Below are 16,510 nucleotides of genomic sequence, written 5' to 3'. Positions count from 1 at the left end.
TACTAGTCCTGGATAACTGTTCTTGTATTATAAAGTCCCATAATCTATAGTAATTATATTGATGTAATGATGCATGAAATCCATCATTTGGATGCATTACGCACACACACTGTCATTTCACTAATTGCTGATATTTTTTTTAGCAAAAATCGTGTTTTTTTTTAAAGCGCACATGAATGATATAATGATTACCTCTTAAAATAAATCCGATTCTGCCTGACAGAATGACGCATATTTCCTAAAACATCCTTATTAGAAAGTTCCAGTGCATCAGGACACCCCACCTCCTCCCATAGCTTCTGGATGTGGTCCAGCAATCCCTCCCCTTACTGCAGTAAGGAGCTGAACATTGCGGCAGAGGGAGGCAGCTGTCTGACTACTGCAGTCCCAGAACCTGTGAGCAGACTCAGGGAAGAAGGTAAAGCATCCTTATAGCCAGCCAGAGCAAAGATGCATGCACTCCATTCTATCAAGTAGGACACACATGAGGACCATGCACAGGGACCATGCACATCACACTGTAAGTTTCATCACAGTTCATTTGGATCTTTGTGTTGGGAGGACTCACAAATATGCATGAGACCAAGGACTACATGTTGGAGCTTAGATACATGGGTTTACAGAGGGGTCTAGAAATGCTAAACTCAATTATGGAGGACAAGACATTCCTACATACAAGAACATGACATTGTATCACCATGTGCTAGGACTCCACCTATAATGCTACCTACTAAATTACTACAAAGAGTTAAATGACAAATTCAGCTCCTCTATATCTGCTTGTACATGTAATTGACGAGGAAACACATAATATATGTAATAGTTTGACCTTCAGACAGGCCTCTGTTTCATCTGACAGTTATCCCTATTCTGTAAGGACACCGGATGCTCGGAAACAGACACAGATGACCGTCGAAAAACCTTCATCGTAGTGATTTCAACCTACACATGCGATAGAGTAACAATAAAGGATAATAAAAAGGCACAAAAATCACAAATAGGTCAAAATATTACCAAGGACAATCAAGGGACAGATTTTTTGGAATTTTTAGTCCTTTTTACAGACTCTGTCCTATTCTTCTACATTTTATATGGTAGGTAGACAACATAAGCTTTCATGTTAGAAAAACACATAGCAAAAAAAAAATCTACACATTAGAAAAACAGCCAGAAAATAGGAAACAAAGTATTAGAAATATGTAGAAACCAGTGTCTGGTATGTGTTGTACATAGGAATGTTTGTATTGAAACATTTGGTAATTTATATAAACGTTATTGAGAAATATATATCTAATATCAAAGCACATATAAAGCAGGTTGTTATTATTTAAAAAATAAAAATCTTCAAGCTGCATGTAAAAGGAATATAGTTTTCTTACAAGGTACTCCTATAAGATCAGAAAACATTCAAGTCAGTAACTTCTTCCTTGATCTTTAATGGACAAAACTCTGGGTACAATGTATAAATAATATTCATTATATGGGTTTTCTAGTATTTCTATTAATATCAAGTTTTATGCAAAAAAGTAAACACATTTCCTGAAAGTCAGGAGCTGTGGCCCGCATGTCTCATGCTGGGAGAGTTCTTGACAAAAGATATTTTACTAGTTACAATGTAGCACGAGCCTTTTTGTAATCTTTAACATGGTCCACACTAAAATTGTAAACTGCATACAATTCGGCAGGAAGGCCAGTGTGTAGTAAGTATGCCCCAAAAGGTCCATATAAATCAATGTGCACACAGGATAAGGCACAAATAATGGCCGCTCAGCCACAAAGAAGGTTTAGGAACTGGAAAGGAAATGTCTTATCAAATAATGAGATCTTTTTTTAAATAAAGGCCCCTATTCATGATTTGCAGGGTTTTTTACGTCACTTTTCCTGAATTCTTACGTTGTCTTTTGATCGTTACCAGTTTTTGGCACACAGAGTTCATGATGAACTTTGCACAAAGTCAAAGATCATTTTCATTTTGGTCTTTGCCTTGTTTTGCGACTTTTTAGTACAAAAAGTTGCTTGTTTTGCAAAATGTCACAAAAATTTTGCACTAAAAATATGTGGCATATATTCAAATCACTCCAGGGGAACATTTGCGATAAATGTTGCTACGCTTTAAAAAAGTCACAATTGATGAATGAGGTGAAAATATTTAGAAATCCCAATCTGCTTCCATAAAAAAATCAAAACAGGCGAACACATAAAATAGGCTTTCTAAAAAGCGTAAATTAATAGAATAAGGGCAAATAAAACCTGATGACAAGCAACAAAAAATAAAAAGAAAGTCAGGTACAAATGTCACAATGAATAGGGTCCAAAGTGTTTGATATGGAATATTCCTAAAAAATAACTGTAAAAAAGAATCCATTACTACAGCTATTAAAAAATAGAATTGTGTAATTTTTACCCTGGTTACTAAGCCTAATAATAAGCTGACACTTCTTATTATGTAGAGATCAATTTTCAGCAGTCATTATTATAACAGGCATGAATAAAATGTATGGTAACGCCTATATACTGTATAAACAACATAGAATCCACTAATCACATTACATGATGTTCATAACTCACCTCCTCCAGATCTCTGTCCTACGATGTCTTAACTTATACATAGTGAGTTGAAGGAGCCCAGTGCCAAACATTTTTTCCCCCAACCATCCGCTCACACTCAGACACTCAGTTTTAAAATTGTATCTGCTCTTCCAAGATGCGGAGACAGTTGAATACAAGAAATTTAGTATGTCTGAGTCTCAGATCAGAAGGCGCAATGACATCACTAGCGCACGCCTGCTGAGTGGAGCCTCAGTCCCTCAAAGCACAAACCGGCACAGTACATTAGAGGAACAGGGTTAGGTGAGTATTTATTTTTATTTTGTCAGCCAATACTTCTGTGGGGGCATCATACTTTGTGTACAGAAGGTTCAGTGGGAGGCATCATTCTGTGTGTGAAGGAACTGTGGGGGAATTATACTGTGCTCTGGGGGTATGAGAGAGCATCATACTTTGTGTGGGGGTACAGTACGGGCATCATACTGTGTGAAGGTGGCTTTGTGGTATCATACTGTGGAGGGACACTGTGGGGGAATCATATTGCGTGTGTGGAAACTGTGGAGGCATCATAATGTTTGGGGGAACTGTGTGGGCATTATATTGTGTGTGGTTGGCTTTGGGGGCATTAAACTGGTGGAAGGATCACTGTGGAGGCATCATACTGTGAAGGATCATAGTGGCAGCATCATACTGTGGAGGGGTCACTAACAGGGCATACACATGATATTGTAGTGGATTCACTGTAAGATCATCTTACTGTGGTGGGTTCACTGTAGGGACATCATATTGTGGTGAAGGTGTCACTTTGGATGCATTATACTGTGGGGGGTTGCTGTGGGGGAATCATACTATGAGGGGTCACTATGGGGACATAAGAATCATACTGTAGGGGGGTCACCATTAGAGAATCATAGTGTAGGGGTGCTACTGCAGGGTCATCATAATGTTTGCGGTGTAACTATAGGAGCATCATACTGTGCGTGGGGGACTATAACGACATCATACTGTGTGAAGGTGGCTGTGGGTGCATCATATTGAGTATTAGAGAAATGTGGGAGCACAATACTGTTTGTAGGAGAATTATGAGGGCATCATACTTTGGGAGAGTCACTGTTGGAAGTAATACTATGAGGGGTCACAGTAAGGGAATCATACTGTGGGCGAGGGTCACTTTGGGGCATTATACTGTAGAAGGTTCAGTATAGGCATCATAGTTTGGGGGGTTATTGTAAGGGCATAATACTGTGAGGGAGTCACTTAAGAACATCATACTGTGGTGGGGTCACCATAGGGGCATCATACTGTGGAGTAGGGTTACTTTCGGGGCATGATATTATGGGGGGGGATCACAGAAGGGGCATCATACAGTGGGGGTTCACTATGGGGACATAAGCATCATACTGTGGTGTGGGGTCACTGGGGGGGCAAAACACTGCTAGGGGTCATTGTGGTACATTATGCTCTGGGGGGTCACTGTGTGGACCTCATAATGTTTGTGGTGGAACTGTGAGGGCATCGCACTGTGTGGGGAACTATGGGGGCATCATTCTGTATGTGCAGAGACTGTGGGGGCATCACACTGTGGGTGGGTGACTGTGGGTGCCTCATTGTGTATGGGAAGACTGAGGGCATTAAATTGTGTGTATGGGGACTGTGGGGGGCATCAGAGTGTGGGAGAGTCACTGTGTGGGCATCATATTGTGAGGAGTCATCGAGGGGGCATAAGCATAATATTATGTGGGGGTCACTGTAAGAGCATCAAACTGTGTTAGGGTCAGTAGGGGGAACATAATGTGTGTGGGGGTCACAGTGGGGGAGTCATAGTGTGTGTGTGTTTGGGGAGACTATGGGGGTCATGTGGATGGCTGTGGGTGCCTTTTAGTGTGTGTGAGGGTGTTGTGGAGGAATTATACTGTGTGTAGGAGGACTGTGGGGCGTCAATCTGTGGAAGGGTCACTGTAGGGGCACCATACCATGAGGGAGTCATGGTGGTGGCACAATACTGTGAGGGAGTCACTGCGAGAACATTATACTAAGGTATGGGGGTCACTGTGGTGGCATCATATTGTGGGGTTACTGTGAGAACATAATACTGTGGTGGGTAAGACACTGTGGGTATAAGCATGATACTGTCTGGGGGTCACTATTAGAGAATCTAACTGTGGAGGGCTCACTTTGTAGGCATCATACTGTGGGGGAGGTCACTCTAGGGGTAGCAAACTGTGAGGGTGTTGAAATTGTGGAGGCATCATACTATGGGAAGGTTATTGTGGGGGCCTCATGATGTGTATGTAGGAACTGTTGGGGAATTGTACTGTATTTAATGCAAAGTAAAGTCATCACGCTGTGCTGGGGGCACTGTGGGCGGCATACTTTGCTGGACTTACTGTGGGATCACCATACTGAAAATTTGGCGTTACTGTGGGTCACGTTATGTGGTGGAATTCAATTTTGGAATATTATACAGTTCCCATGCGAACATTTTAGGGGGCATAATACTCTATGGGGGATATGAAAGAGGTACTGTAGTGAGTGATATCACTAAGGTGCTGCATGTCCGATGTCCCTCCCCCTGTCTGTAAAGGTTGGGAGGTATGCCACTCTCTGTGAACAATGCTTATGTGCTGTGACCCCCCATACTCCGCTATATATATATATATATATATTTTTTTTTTTTTTTGGGGGGGGGGGTGTAGCCTAAATTGTATTTTTGGGGCACAACTATTTCTGTGTAAGCCCCAGAGTGCAACACAACACACTGAAGGTATTTCATCCATCATTGCCATTCTGAATATCGAAATTCACAAAATTACACTGCTTTCTTTTATTTTTATATAAACTTACATTCATGATGAAAATGGTGAGCTGCACCCAAAGCATCACTGTGAAATGCTGCGAGAAGTTATGTAATACAAAGTGACACAATCTTCAATGTTTTCCATCTCTGCTATTACTAAACATGAGGACCCAGTGCACTCATTTAACAAGACCGAAAACTATTGTCAGAAAGAGCCGAATGTGCAGGTCTGGGATAATGTGCAGCAACAAACAGCGCTCCACCTAAATTCATTGAATTTTAAAAAAAAAACAGTATAATAGCATGAAGGGGTTGTGCCTCACCCCTCTTCTAAGAAGCTTATTGCCCAGTACGATTTTTAGTTTTTGTTTTTTTTCACATATTCTGGTTAAACAGTTGCAACCTGTTTAGCTTATTATGATGATTGCTCTGTCTTTATTGCTAGCAAATAGGATAAAATTATTTTATCAAGTTTAACCATATAGCAGCTGCTCTTTTGGCAATTTTAGCCTTTGCTGTGTTAAAAAGGGGGGAAACAAAGGGGATTTTTCACATTCAAACTCTTTTCTTTTTTTTAAACTAAAATGTAAATGATATTCATTACAAGAACTTTGTGCTGGTTATTTTGATACAAGCACTTTGTGCTGGTTATTTTGATACAAGCCCTTTGTGCTGGTTATTTTGATACAAGCACTTTGTGCTGGTTATTTTGATACAAGCCCTTTGTGCTGGTTATTTTGATACAAGCACTTTGTGCTGGTTATTTTGATACAAGCACTTTGAGCTGGTTATTTTGATACATGCACCAGCTAATGTCACAGCAGTGGGGGCAGGGCTTTCTGTACAATTGACTGATTTGTATTTATTTTTTAAAGTGTTTAATATGATTTTTTTTCCTATTACACATTTTTTAATGATGTGTTATAAAAGAAGTAATGTAAAGTTAAAATAAAAGCCCCTACGGTCTTTTTTGTTTTGTTTTGGGGGCTTGTTTTTTTTCTTTAGTTTTTTATTTCTCCTATAACTGGACCAGCAGTAGCAGCGCAGTTACATTAGAAGACAGCCTTGTCTGAGTTGGGTCCAGTTATATGACCAGTCATCTAGAGATCCTATGATCGCTACGACCAAAGGAAGTGATGACAGCGCTGCCGCCTTCAATGTAAGAGCAGCGCTCATATGAGTAGTGTTAAAAACCACAATAGATGTGATCAAATAAAACTAAACCATACTCACCTCTTCTCTAACTCGAAGATCCAGTGCACAAGTCATGATGGTCCGCAGTGGTCTTTGATTGTAGCCACCACGGCCGTTCATATAGGACCTCATTGCTCCCATCCCTGTGCAGTTCTGCCTGTAGCACATGACCACTAAGGCCACTGACTAGCTGCAGCGGTTATGTGATGTCGGGTTATAAACAAAGGTCTGGAGATTCTGTGCCAAGTGAGGAGAAGGGATGACTATAATAGTTTATAATTTTTTATCACCTGTTTTCCTTCATTTATTAGTATCTGCAGGTTTCATTAACCACAATTTGGTGAGATAAATGAAGATCTAGTTTTATACTGTAAGCAAATTTTTGGATATGCTGCAGAGAATTTAAACCTATATATGAGGCAAAAACGTTTTTTTGGGGTTTTGTTTTAAATTGTGATTATTTTTTTTACATTGAACTGATGTTTTAGTAAAAAGCATAATGAAAGTGACGCGCCCCTGGGCCTGTGTCGCGCTGCGTTGCGCACGCGGGAGCTTACCCGGAGCCGGATCTCTTGAGGGTTGTAGTCTCGTGGCGGTGATCCGGTCCGTGCCCAGGGAGTCAGACTAAGTGGCGCTGTAATAGCGGTAGATGTTGGACGACTACGCCACCCGTTGAGTACAGCTAAGGAGCTGCTGCTGCAGGGCAGACCGCTGAGGCCGGTGGTAGGATTGTGCAGCGTGATAGTATAACCCCCAACGGGAGGGGTATGGCCTCAGGGCAGCCGACGTGGATGATGGGGGTAGCAGGAACCACTCAGAGACGGTACGGTGTAGTTCAGGGTCTTTACTGGTGACAACGATAGACCCTCCCGGAGTACTGGCTAGCGATTGGGGCCTGGTCAGTCCTTGAGCAGATGGGATCTCCCCTGGCCAGGCGGAGTTGTAGGCCTCCCAAACTAACTGTACTCTTCTGGCTACCTTGCTAGAGGCGGGTATAAGTAGCCCACGTCCCTGAGTGTACCGTGTGGTGCTCACCCGTATGGCCGGTGACTCGGGGCCTTCTAGTAGCTTCCGCTCCACGACGGCGGTGCTGGTCCCACGCGTGTGACCGTGCCTTCGGGTTTCTTGGCCAGAGGACCTGAAATCCCCTGCCTGACGGATTCTGCTGCTGGGTAGGAGTTAGTCCCCACAGCCTCGGACTCCGGGTCCGGTAAGAAATCTTCTCAGTCAGGGCGAGCTCTGCAGCTGCCAGCCCCTGACTCCTTGTAACACTGCTCCCACAGAGCTCCTGTTGTTTCTTCCCATAGCTGCTTCTCTTCTCTGTCTCTACTTCTGGCATGGCCCAGGAGCTGGGCCCAGCCGGAGCCACAGCTCCCTGTCAGCCCTCCTGGCTGAACTCTCCCTCTGAACTCTCTAACCCTGCCTCAGCCCCAGGTTTATATAGGGGAAGTCCTTCCCCTCCCAGGACTGGGCAGGAGGTGTGGCATGCATAGGATTCCTGACCAAGAGACCTCCCACCTGCTCTCAGACATAACATTGCATTACTGTGGAAACCAGACCCCTGGGGTGCCACAAAAGCTCTTTGAGAGATTATTTTGACAAACTGAGTGAGGACCACATCTTCCCATCCTTCCTATTAGTTACACAGCACCATTAATACCACAGGTCTTTATAGACCTCTGCACTGGGGCTCACAATGTAAATGCACCCAGAGCAAACCCACATAGAACATACAAACTCCTTGGTGGGATTGAACCCAGGGCTGGAGAGCTGCAAAGCAACAGTGCTAACCACTGAGCCACGGTGCTGCCCAAACTCTATCCACATCAGGCTGTAATGTTTACTGAGCCCTGCTTTTCCTCTGCTGCTCTTTGCAAAGGATATTTGCACTAAACTTTTGTGACACCACATTATATCTTGAAAAAAACGTAGTGCACCTTTTTCAGCACTTGTAGTTCATCCCTGGCATATAAAATGCTAGTCTTGCTAAACAACCCCCACCCCCCATTGAGTACACATCCACAGTGTAGAGAAAGAAAGGCTGAAAATTCCTGTGTTAATAACTTTTTCAAAAGGTAATTGGCAAAAGTTATTTCAGCTAAGGAGATACGATTGGAAGTGTGGTATTAATAGGTGTAATGGCTATTAAATAAAGGCACATAAAGCCTGGTTACTATCAAATCTGTTCTTTTTAAGAAAAAAAGCAGAAAACTTTAGAAGATGTGTTATAGATACTGCAGGAATTCACGCTCTCAGGTAGGCATTAGGCCTTAGGTAGCGTTCACACAGGCAATGCAGTTTTGGTTCAAACACATGTAGTTTTTATTGCTTTCTACAGGTTGCACTGCACCAAAACAAACTCATAAACATAAATCGCCTTGTCCAGGTGCTAACAGAACAGATCCTGGCTACTCATACACGGGTGAGCTAGCCCCAGCTCTGTCATACAAAATAGCTATTGTCCATAGCAACCACTGATACTTGTGGTTCTCTGCACACGGCCTGTGCAGACTCTTCTCAGAGAGGGATTCTAGCTAGTCTCTCTCTCTTCAGTTCCAAGACACATCCAGTCTGGTAGGATTTAGCCCTAGCCTACCTGGCATTTCTACATACACTCCCCCTCTGCTCAAAGCCACCAAGGACTGGGCACCATCTGCCAACCCACTGTGCCTATAAGGGGCCACTTTACCAAAACTGACTTTGTGAGGGGGCATGTCCAGTTCTGTATTGCCTTCTCTGAGACTATCTCCAGGTTGGCCTCAGGAATTCTATAGGGCTTTAAATTGACCTGAGCAATAGGCTAATATTTGATGACATGAGTGTGACCTACTAACTCCAAGAACCTGCCTCTAATTTTGGTAAGGTGACAAATTTCCTGTTACCTTGGCATCCGGAAGGATTAGTTTCTGACCTGACCAACTAGCAAGAGGTTTCGAGCGAGTCCCTACCCTTCCAGGGTTTCAGTAGGTGGCATAATATATGGGAAAGGCCTTCCCTGGTTGGTGTACTTAATAATTGACCTCTCCCACCTTTTCCACCACCCTATAGGGCCCCTGCCACTGGGTAAGGAACTTGATCTCCACTGTGGGCACTAAAACAAGTACCCGATCCCGAGGCTTAAACTGTCTCACTCGATCCGACCAATTATATCCCCTGGATTTTTCCTCTTGGGCTTTGAGCAGGCTCTCGTTTACCTGTCCTTTCCCTTTGGTCCCACGAACCAACCGATAATTAATCTTGGCCCTGTGCAGAAACTAATTATCAGCTCCCGCCCATTTAACACAATTACGTTTTCCAGAGTACTGTTTACTGTTAAGTCCCTGAGCTGGGCAGCCCTATAATTGTCCTGGGACTCCTCCAGGTCAGGGATATTGGCTTCAGAGGATGCTTCCTCATCCTCCTTTCTAGCCAGTACAGTGAACGGAAATTCACCGTTTATATCATGTGACTTTGTTACCATAGTTGACTCCTGGCAGCATACTGGACTACTGGGTGCTACAGCTTTAGCCCATATGTCCCAGAACAAAGGAAAATCTTGACCAATAACAATAGCATTCAACAAGTCCATGACCACTCCAATTTCGTGGGACACGGAACCATGGTCTGTGTGTAACTCAACCTGGGCTATGGGCTAGTTCTTGGTGTCTCCGTGGATACAACTTCCACGCCCTTCCCAGGGACTAGCACATGGAGAAATGTGGTCCTTGCCAGGATCATCAAACTCCTGGAGTTCAGAAGTCCCGTCACTTGGACACCGTTCACAGTCACTTGACATTCCTGAGGCTTCTTGCCTGGATGAGGAACAGCACTGCAGGCAGGGTAGGCGAAGTAGGAGTAGCACCGATCTACGCTGCAGTCCATCGGCACCGAGGTCAAGGGACAAATGGTTGATACATGACCCAGGACTCGACACCTCCAACAGATAATGGCACTAGATGTAGCCTTTGAACCTGGCTGTGACCCCTCCTGGGTCTTTGTGCAACCCCCCAGAAGTGGCCTTGGGCCCCATCTTTTGGGTCTCCCAGAAATTTGACCTTAGGCTCCCCTTAATTGCTCAGGGAGTTCTCCATGCCCAAGTATCTTTCCAAGAGGCTCACAAGGTCATCTGAATTCTGGGGATCTCCTTGGGCAACCCAGCTTTGCACGGATTTCGATAGTGAGTAGATAAATCGGTCCACCACCACTCTTTCCACCATCTGTGCTGGAGAGCAAATCTCGGGCTGCAGCCATTTTTTGCACCAGGTGTAACAGGTTGAATATCTTGGACTGGGGAGGCTTGTCCCTTTGGTAGCTCCAGAGGTGCACTCGTTGTGCTTGGACTGGCAGGGTGAAGCCCAAATGTGCCATCATTTCTGCCTTCATCTTGTCGTGCTCCTTGGCTTCATGCATGGCAAGGTCATAGTATGCTTTCTCTAGTTCACAAGTTAGGTATGGAGCTAGGACCTCTGCCCATGGCTCTGGGGACAGTTTCTCTCTGACTGTTACCCTCTCAATTACAATTAGGAAAGCTTCAATGTCAACTTCCAGAGTCATCTCTTGTAATGCCTTCCATACCGTTCGCTTCACCCGGATACATTCAGTTTGGCTGGTGGCTGATACCATCTCCCTGGCCTGTTTCTGCCAGGAGAGCAATCTGCTGCTGATGATGCTGCTGCTTTAACTCCTGATGCTGCTGTTGATGCTACTGGATCATGAGTTTGTTAGGCTCCTGTTGGGTCTCATGCTGCTGCAGCAACTGCAGATTGGCCTGAACCAGTTAGATAACAAGCTCCTCCATGCTGTTAGACTGTGTTTGCAATGCTGTAGCTGCCTTTACCGATAAGATTCGGTCTCTACACTGCAATCACCTGTGCTCTCTGGGACTTCACACCCGCATTTTATCCACAAATTATAGGCACTCTGTCTCACTGGTAGGCATTAGGCTGTAGGTAGCGTTCACACAGGTAATTCAGTTTTGGTTCAAACACGTGCAGTTTTTATTGCTTTCCACAGGTTCCACAGTACCAACACAAACTCAAACATAAATCCCCAGCCTTGTCCTGGCGCTAACTAAAGCAGAAAAAAGCTACAAAAGCACTGATAAAGATCTACGTGTACATCAATCCATGGTTTGACAAATCTATGTAATGCCACAAACCTATATAGTAATCTGCTCAGCTCCTTCAGCTCTATCACATCCTGCTAGTAGGATGTGCAGCATTTCCAAGCTAACTGGTTCTTTTTAAGAGATATGCTTTCAAAGCATCCCAGAAAATGGATGAACTTAAAGCAAACCTGTCAGCAGGATTTTGCTAAGTAAACTACAGGCAGTGTCACGTTGAAGCTGCTGCACTGATTAATATGATACCTGAGGTGAAGAAATCCATCCTCTGGCTCTTGTGTAATCAGTGTTTTCATTTTTGAGTTAATGATATGCCCGTGCTCCAGGCCGGGACTGTAGGCACAAGTATGCCCCTCATCATAGAGACAGCCAGAGAGACAGATAGGGGCGGCCTGTGGGCTGGTCTTTTCTTGCTCATCTGGCCAAGAGCACCAGGATAAGACCCTGCCTACAGTCCCGCCCCAGAGCACAGGCAGATCAGTAACTCAAAACTGCAAACACTGATTACACAAGAACCACAATTTCTTCACCTCAGGTATCATATTAATCAGTGCAGCAGCCCCAACATAACAATGCCTGAAGTTTTCTTAGCAAAATCCTGCTGACAGGTTCCCTTTAAACACTTTTGCCGAGAAGAATGGTCCAAAATTCCTTCTCAATATTGTGCTAATCTTACTTGCAGCTACAGGAAATGTTTAGTAGATGTGATTGCTACTAAGGGTGCAGTCAGATGGCCGCATTACTTTCGCAATCCTCAGACTGACCGTTGGCTCTCCAGACCTGAGCATGACAGCAACTATTTTTATGCAGCTGTGATGCTCAGACCATGGGATCACTTCGCCCACTATTAACCCGTTATAAATAAATACACTAATAGCTATAATAACGACATAATAAACAGAGATTGGGTTAAAAGGCCACAGCGTTTATTAAGGGTTACATTCCAAATAATGAAATCACATATTAATAATTTTATTAATCCATTTAATAAAACAAACAATATATTGCGAGCCCCTGATAATATATCAGTAAAAGGGGAGCTTGGGATCATGTGGACCCTTCTGTCATTATATAAGTATAAGGTACCATATTTTTCGGACCATAAGACGCACTTTTTTTCCCCAAAATTTGGAAGGAAAATGGGGGGTGCGTCTTATGATCCGAACGGTACTTTACCGGTGGTGGTGGAGCGGGGATCGCAGGGTCCTCCGGCGGCGGCAGAGGTGACGATGTGAGATGAACATCACGCAGAAGGACGATGGTGAGATGCATTATGCAGCAGGACGATGTGAGATGAACATCACGCAGCAGGATGATGGTGAAATGAACATCACGCAGCAGGACGATGGTGAGATGAACATCACACAGCAGGACGATGTGAGATGAACATCACACAGGACTATGGTGAGATGCATCATGCAGCAGGATGATGGTGCGATGAACATCACGCAGGAGGACGATGGTGAGATTAACATCACGCAGCAGGACGATGGTGAGATGCATCATGCAGCAGGACGATGGTGAGATAAACATCACGCAGCAGGACGATGGTTTAATGAACATCACGCAGCAGGACGATGGAGAGATGAACATCACGCAGCAGGAAGATGGTGAGATGAACATCACGCAGCAGGACGATGGTGAGATGAACATCACGCAGAAGGACGATGGTGAGATGCATCATGCAGCAGGACGATGTGAGATGAACATCATGCAGCAGGACGATGGAGGCTGAACATCACGCAGAAGGACGATGGTGAGATGCATCATGCAGCAGGACGATGTGAGATGAACATCACGCAGCAGGACAATGGTTTGATGAACATCACGCAGCAGGATGATGGAGAGATGAACATCACGCGGCAGGACGATGGTGAAATGAACATCACGCAGCAGGACGATGGTATGATGAACATCACACAGCAGGATGATGATGAGATGAACATCACGCAGCAGGACGATGGAGAGATGAACATGACGCAGCAGGACGATGGTGAGATGAACATCACGCAGCAGGACAATGGTGAGATGAACATCACGCAGCAGGACGATGGTGAGATGAACATCACGCAGCAGGACGATGGTGAGATGAACATCACGCACAGGACGATGGTGAGATGAACATCACACAGCAGTCAGGGGATAGGGCCGGGTCTATGCAGCAGATATCGGGATTAAATGCTGAATCGTCAGTGGCGGTGGTTGGCAGTATGGATGCTGCTCAGTGTAAAGCACTGACTGAATCAGGTCATACATTATCTACATTAAAAGGAAAATCTGCAGGTTAAAATATTCATGTGTTCACTTACTTTTTCTCCGTTCAATGTGGATTTTTACTCAATGTGCTCAATTAATGACTTGAACAGTACAATTGCTTTTGTGTTAGTTTAGTTAGGTCCCGTCTGCCTATAATTGTGACCCAGAACACATTTTATTAGAAGTCATCTTAAAAATATCAGAAATTTCAAAGGGTTTATGTACTTTTTTTTCTGACTGCATATCTATGGGCCAAAACTTGTCTTGAATATAGTGGCTTATTCTGAAGCATGATTAACTGAAAAGTAGTCAAAATACTAGTCAATATATTTAAGATTTTTTTTTTTTTCTACTTAGGTGCCAATAAAGAAGAAACATGAATTACTTACTGCCAATGATGACACTAGTTGCTTGTAAGTAATAGAAAATAAGGTTAAAATTGTCTTTAGAAACAACAGTCATCACCAGGTCTTACACATTTGCTGATATAAATCCATTTGTGATCTTTGAAAATGGATCATTTCTACATTCTCCATGGAATTTTACATGACCCTAGACCGTATGGCAACCCTATTATTGCTTCGAAGGTCACGTCTCCTCTTTGACCAGATTACCATGGCTATTACTTTGAATATAGATTACCCTAAAATTGACTACTAAAGTCACTCCCTTAAAGGGTTATTCACATTTTCGTAAATAGGTATTGTCGGATAGCAATTGTAAATACAAGCAATATTGCAATTTACTAATTATTAAAATATTCATCATTTATTGCGATATAAACACTTTTATTTTGTTTACAGCTTGCTGGCTTGGAGACCGACCACTGCTGCTAAACAGCCGAACATGCACAGTGTTTGAAAGCTTTTTTCTATTGAGCTTGTAAGCTCTGTTTTGAAGCCCGGATAGCTGCAGAGTGCTGTAATGCCGGCCCGCTTCAACACAGCTCTTACTAGCCAGGCAGCAGAGGTGGTCAGTCTCCTAGGCAACTAGCTTTAAACAAAAGTGTTAATATCTCAAAAATGGCTTCAAATTTTAATAAGCAGTAAATTGCAAAAGTGCTGTTTTTACAAACTCTATATCACAATATCATAGTTACATAGTTACTTAGGTTGAATAAAGACCTAGGTCCATCAGGTTCAACCTTCCTCCACTAATTGTACATTTTGTCATTAATTTAACTACAACCCACAATGTTATGTGTATCGAGGAAATCTCCAGCCTTTTTGGCTGTGTGCCCACGATGCGTTTTTGGTCCGTATTTGCAGTGCGTAAACGCTCCAGAAACGCATTGCATACCTTATCCCATGACTTCCTATGACATTCTGCAAGTTCTGTGCACATGGTCCGTATTTTTTCTACGCAGATTTTACTCGCAGAAAAAATACGGACATGACCAATTCTTGTGCGTTTCTGCATGCGTATTTGCCTATACAATGCACTGGAAAAACGCATGCAAATACGCGTCAAAAAAGCATGTAAAAAACCCATGCATTTTTCTGCCAAGGAGATGCAGAAATGCTCAGGAAAATTTCTGCTTCATTTCTGCATCGTGGGCACATAGCCTTAGGCTATGTGCCCACGATGCAGAAATGCTCAGGATTTTTTCCTGAGCGTTTCTGCATCTCCCTGGCAGAAAAAAACGCATGCGGATTGTACATGCGGATTGTACATGCGGATTGTACATGCGGATTGTACATGCGTTTTCCTGCCAGGGACATGCAGAAATGGACCGTTATTCACTGACATTTCCGCATGTGGATTGACAAGCGCTTTCCAAGCGATTAGCATCACTTTGAAAGTGCTTGTGACAACTAGGTCACACTATATAAATCCATGCAAACGGCATGGATTTATATAGTGTGACCAGAGAGAGTGTATATACTTACCCTCCGATGGCCCGCGCTGGCTTGTTTTGCTCCGTCCCGGCTGCCGGCAGCAATGAATTGAAAGACCTGCCGACGTCAGCGTAGTGTGACCCGTCACATGACTCTGACGTCAGCGCAGGTCCTTCAATTCACTGCAAAGTGCCGGGAAGCAAGCAGGAGCGCAGTGCGGGCTGACAGAAGGTAAGTATACATTTATTTTTTATTTTATTCTTTTTATACAGATTTTTTAATGGTACCTGGGTGTGGATGAGACTCTCCTCTCCTCTACACCCGGGTACCATCCGCACATTAGAATGCTTGGATTACGCATCTACATATACAGTGATGCATAATCCATGCGGTCTACTGCAAGTCAATGGCGGCGAAGACGCAGCACTTCCGCAAAATAATTGGTAGTGCTGCGTTTTTATCCGCAATGATAATCCGCAGCGGAAATTTCCGCAGCATGTGCACAGCACATGCGGATTATCATTGGGGAACATTGCTGCCCTTCTACCATGGGTTTTTAATGCGTTTTTAATGCGTTTCCGCAGCTGCGGAAACGCATTAAAAACGCATCGTGGGCGCACAGCCTTACAGTGTCTGCCATTACTACCCTTTCCTGTTTAGCTGCCGGAATCGCCTTTCTTCCACCTGTAATGAGTGCCCCCTGGTCCTTAGTATGGTCTTTGGAAGGAATAAGTCATGTGCTAGACCTTTGTACTGACCACTAATGTTGAGCATTCC

General features: G+C 43.8%; 1 protein-coding gene across 2 annotated transcripts in view; it reads left to right on the top strand.

Annotated features, from left to right (window-relative positions):
* The first annotated feature begins 293 nt into the window (after positions 1 to 293).
* The window catches only part of THY1 (Thy-1 cell surface antigen), a 33,415-nt gene continuing 17,198 nt past the window's right edge, over positions 294 to 16,510 (top strand). The window contains exons 1-2 of one of the 2 annotated variants that reach the window (XM_073656636.1): positions 294 to 418; positions 14,253 to 14,308. In XM_073656636.1, coding sequence (XP_073512737.1) covers positions 14,272 to 14,308 — 37 coding nt within the window. In that variant the 5' untranslated portion in view covers positions 294 to 418; positions 14,253 to 14,271. Of the gene's footprint in view, positions 521 to 14,252; positions 14,309 to 16,510 lie in introns of both variants that reach the window. The other variant, XM_073656637.1, reaches the window with a different exon arrangement.

Source organism: Phyllobates terribilis, unplaced genomic scaffold (genome assembly GCF_046119375.1).
Source record: "Phyllobates terribilis strain yellow unplaced genomic scaffold, ASM4611937v1 Scaffold_12__6_contigs__length_324123572, whole genome shotgun sequence".
In the NCBI taxonomy this organism is placed as follows: Eukaryota; Metazoa; Chordata; class Amphibia; order Anura; family Dendrobatidae; genus Phyllobates; species Phyllobates terribilis.
Note: the sequence above shows the minus strand (reverse complement) of the source record. Positions and strands in the feature narration are given on the sequence as shown.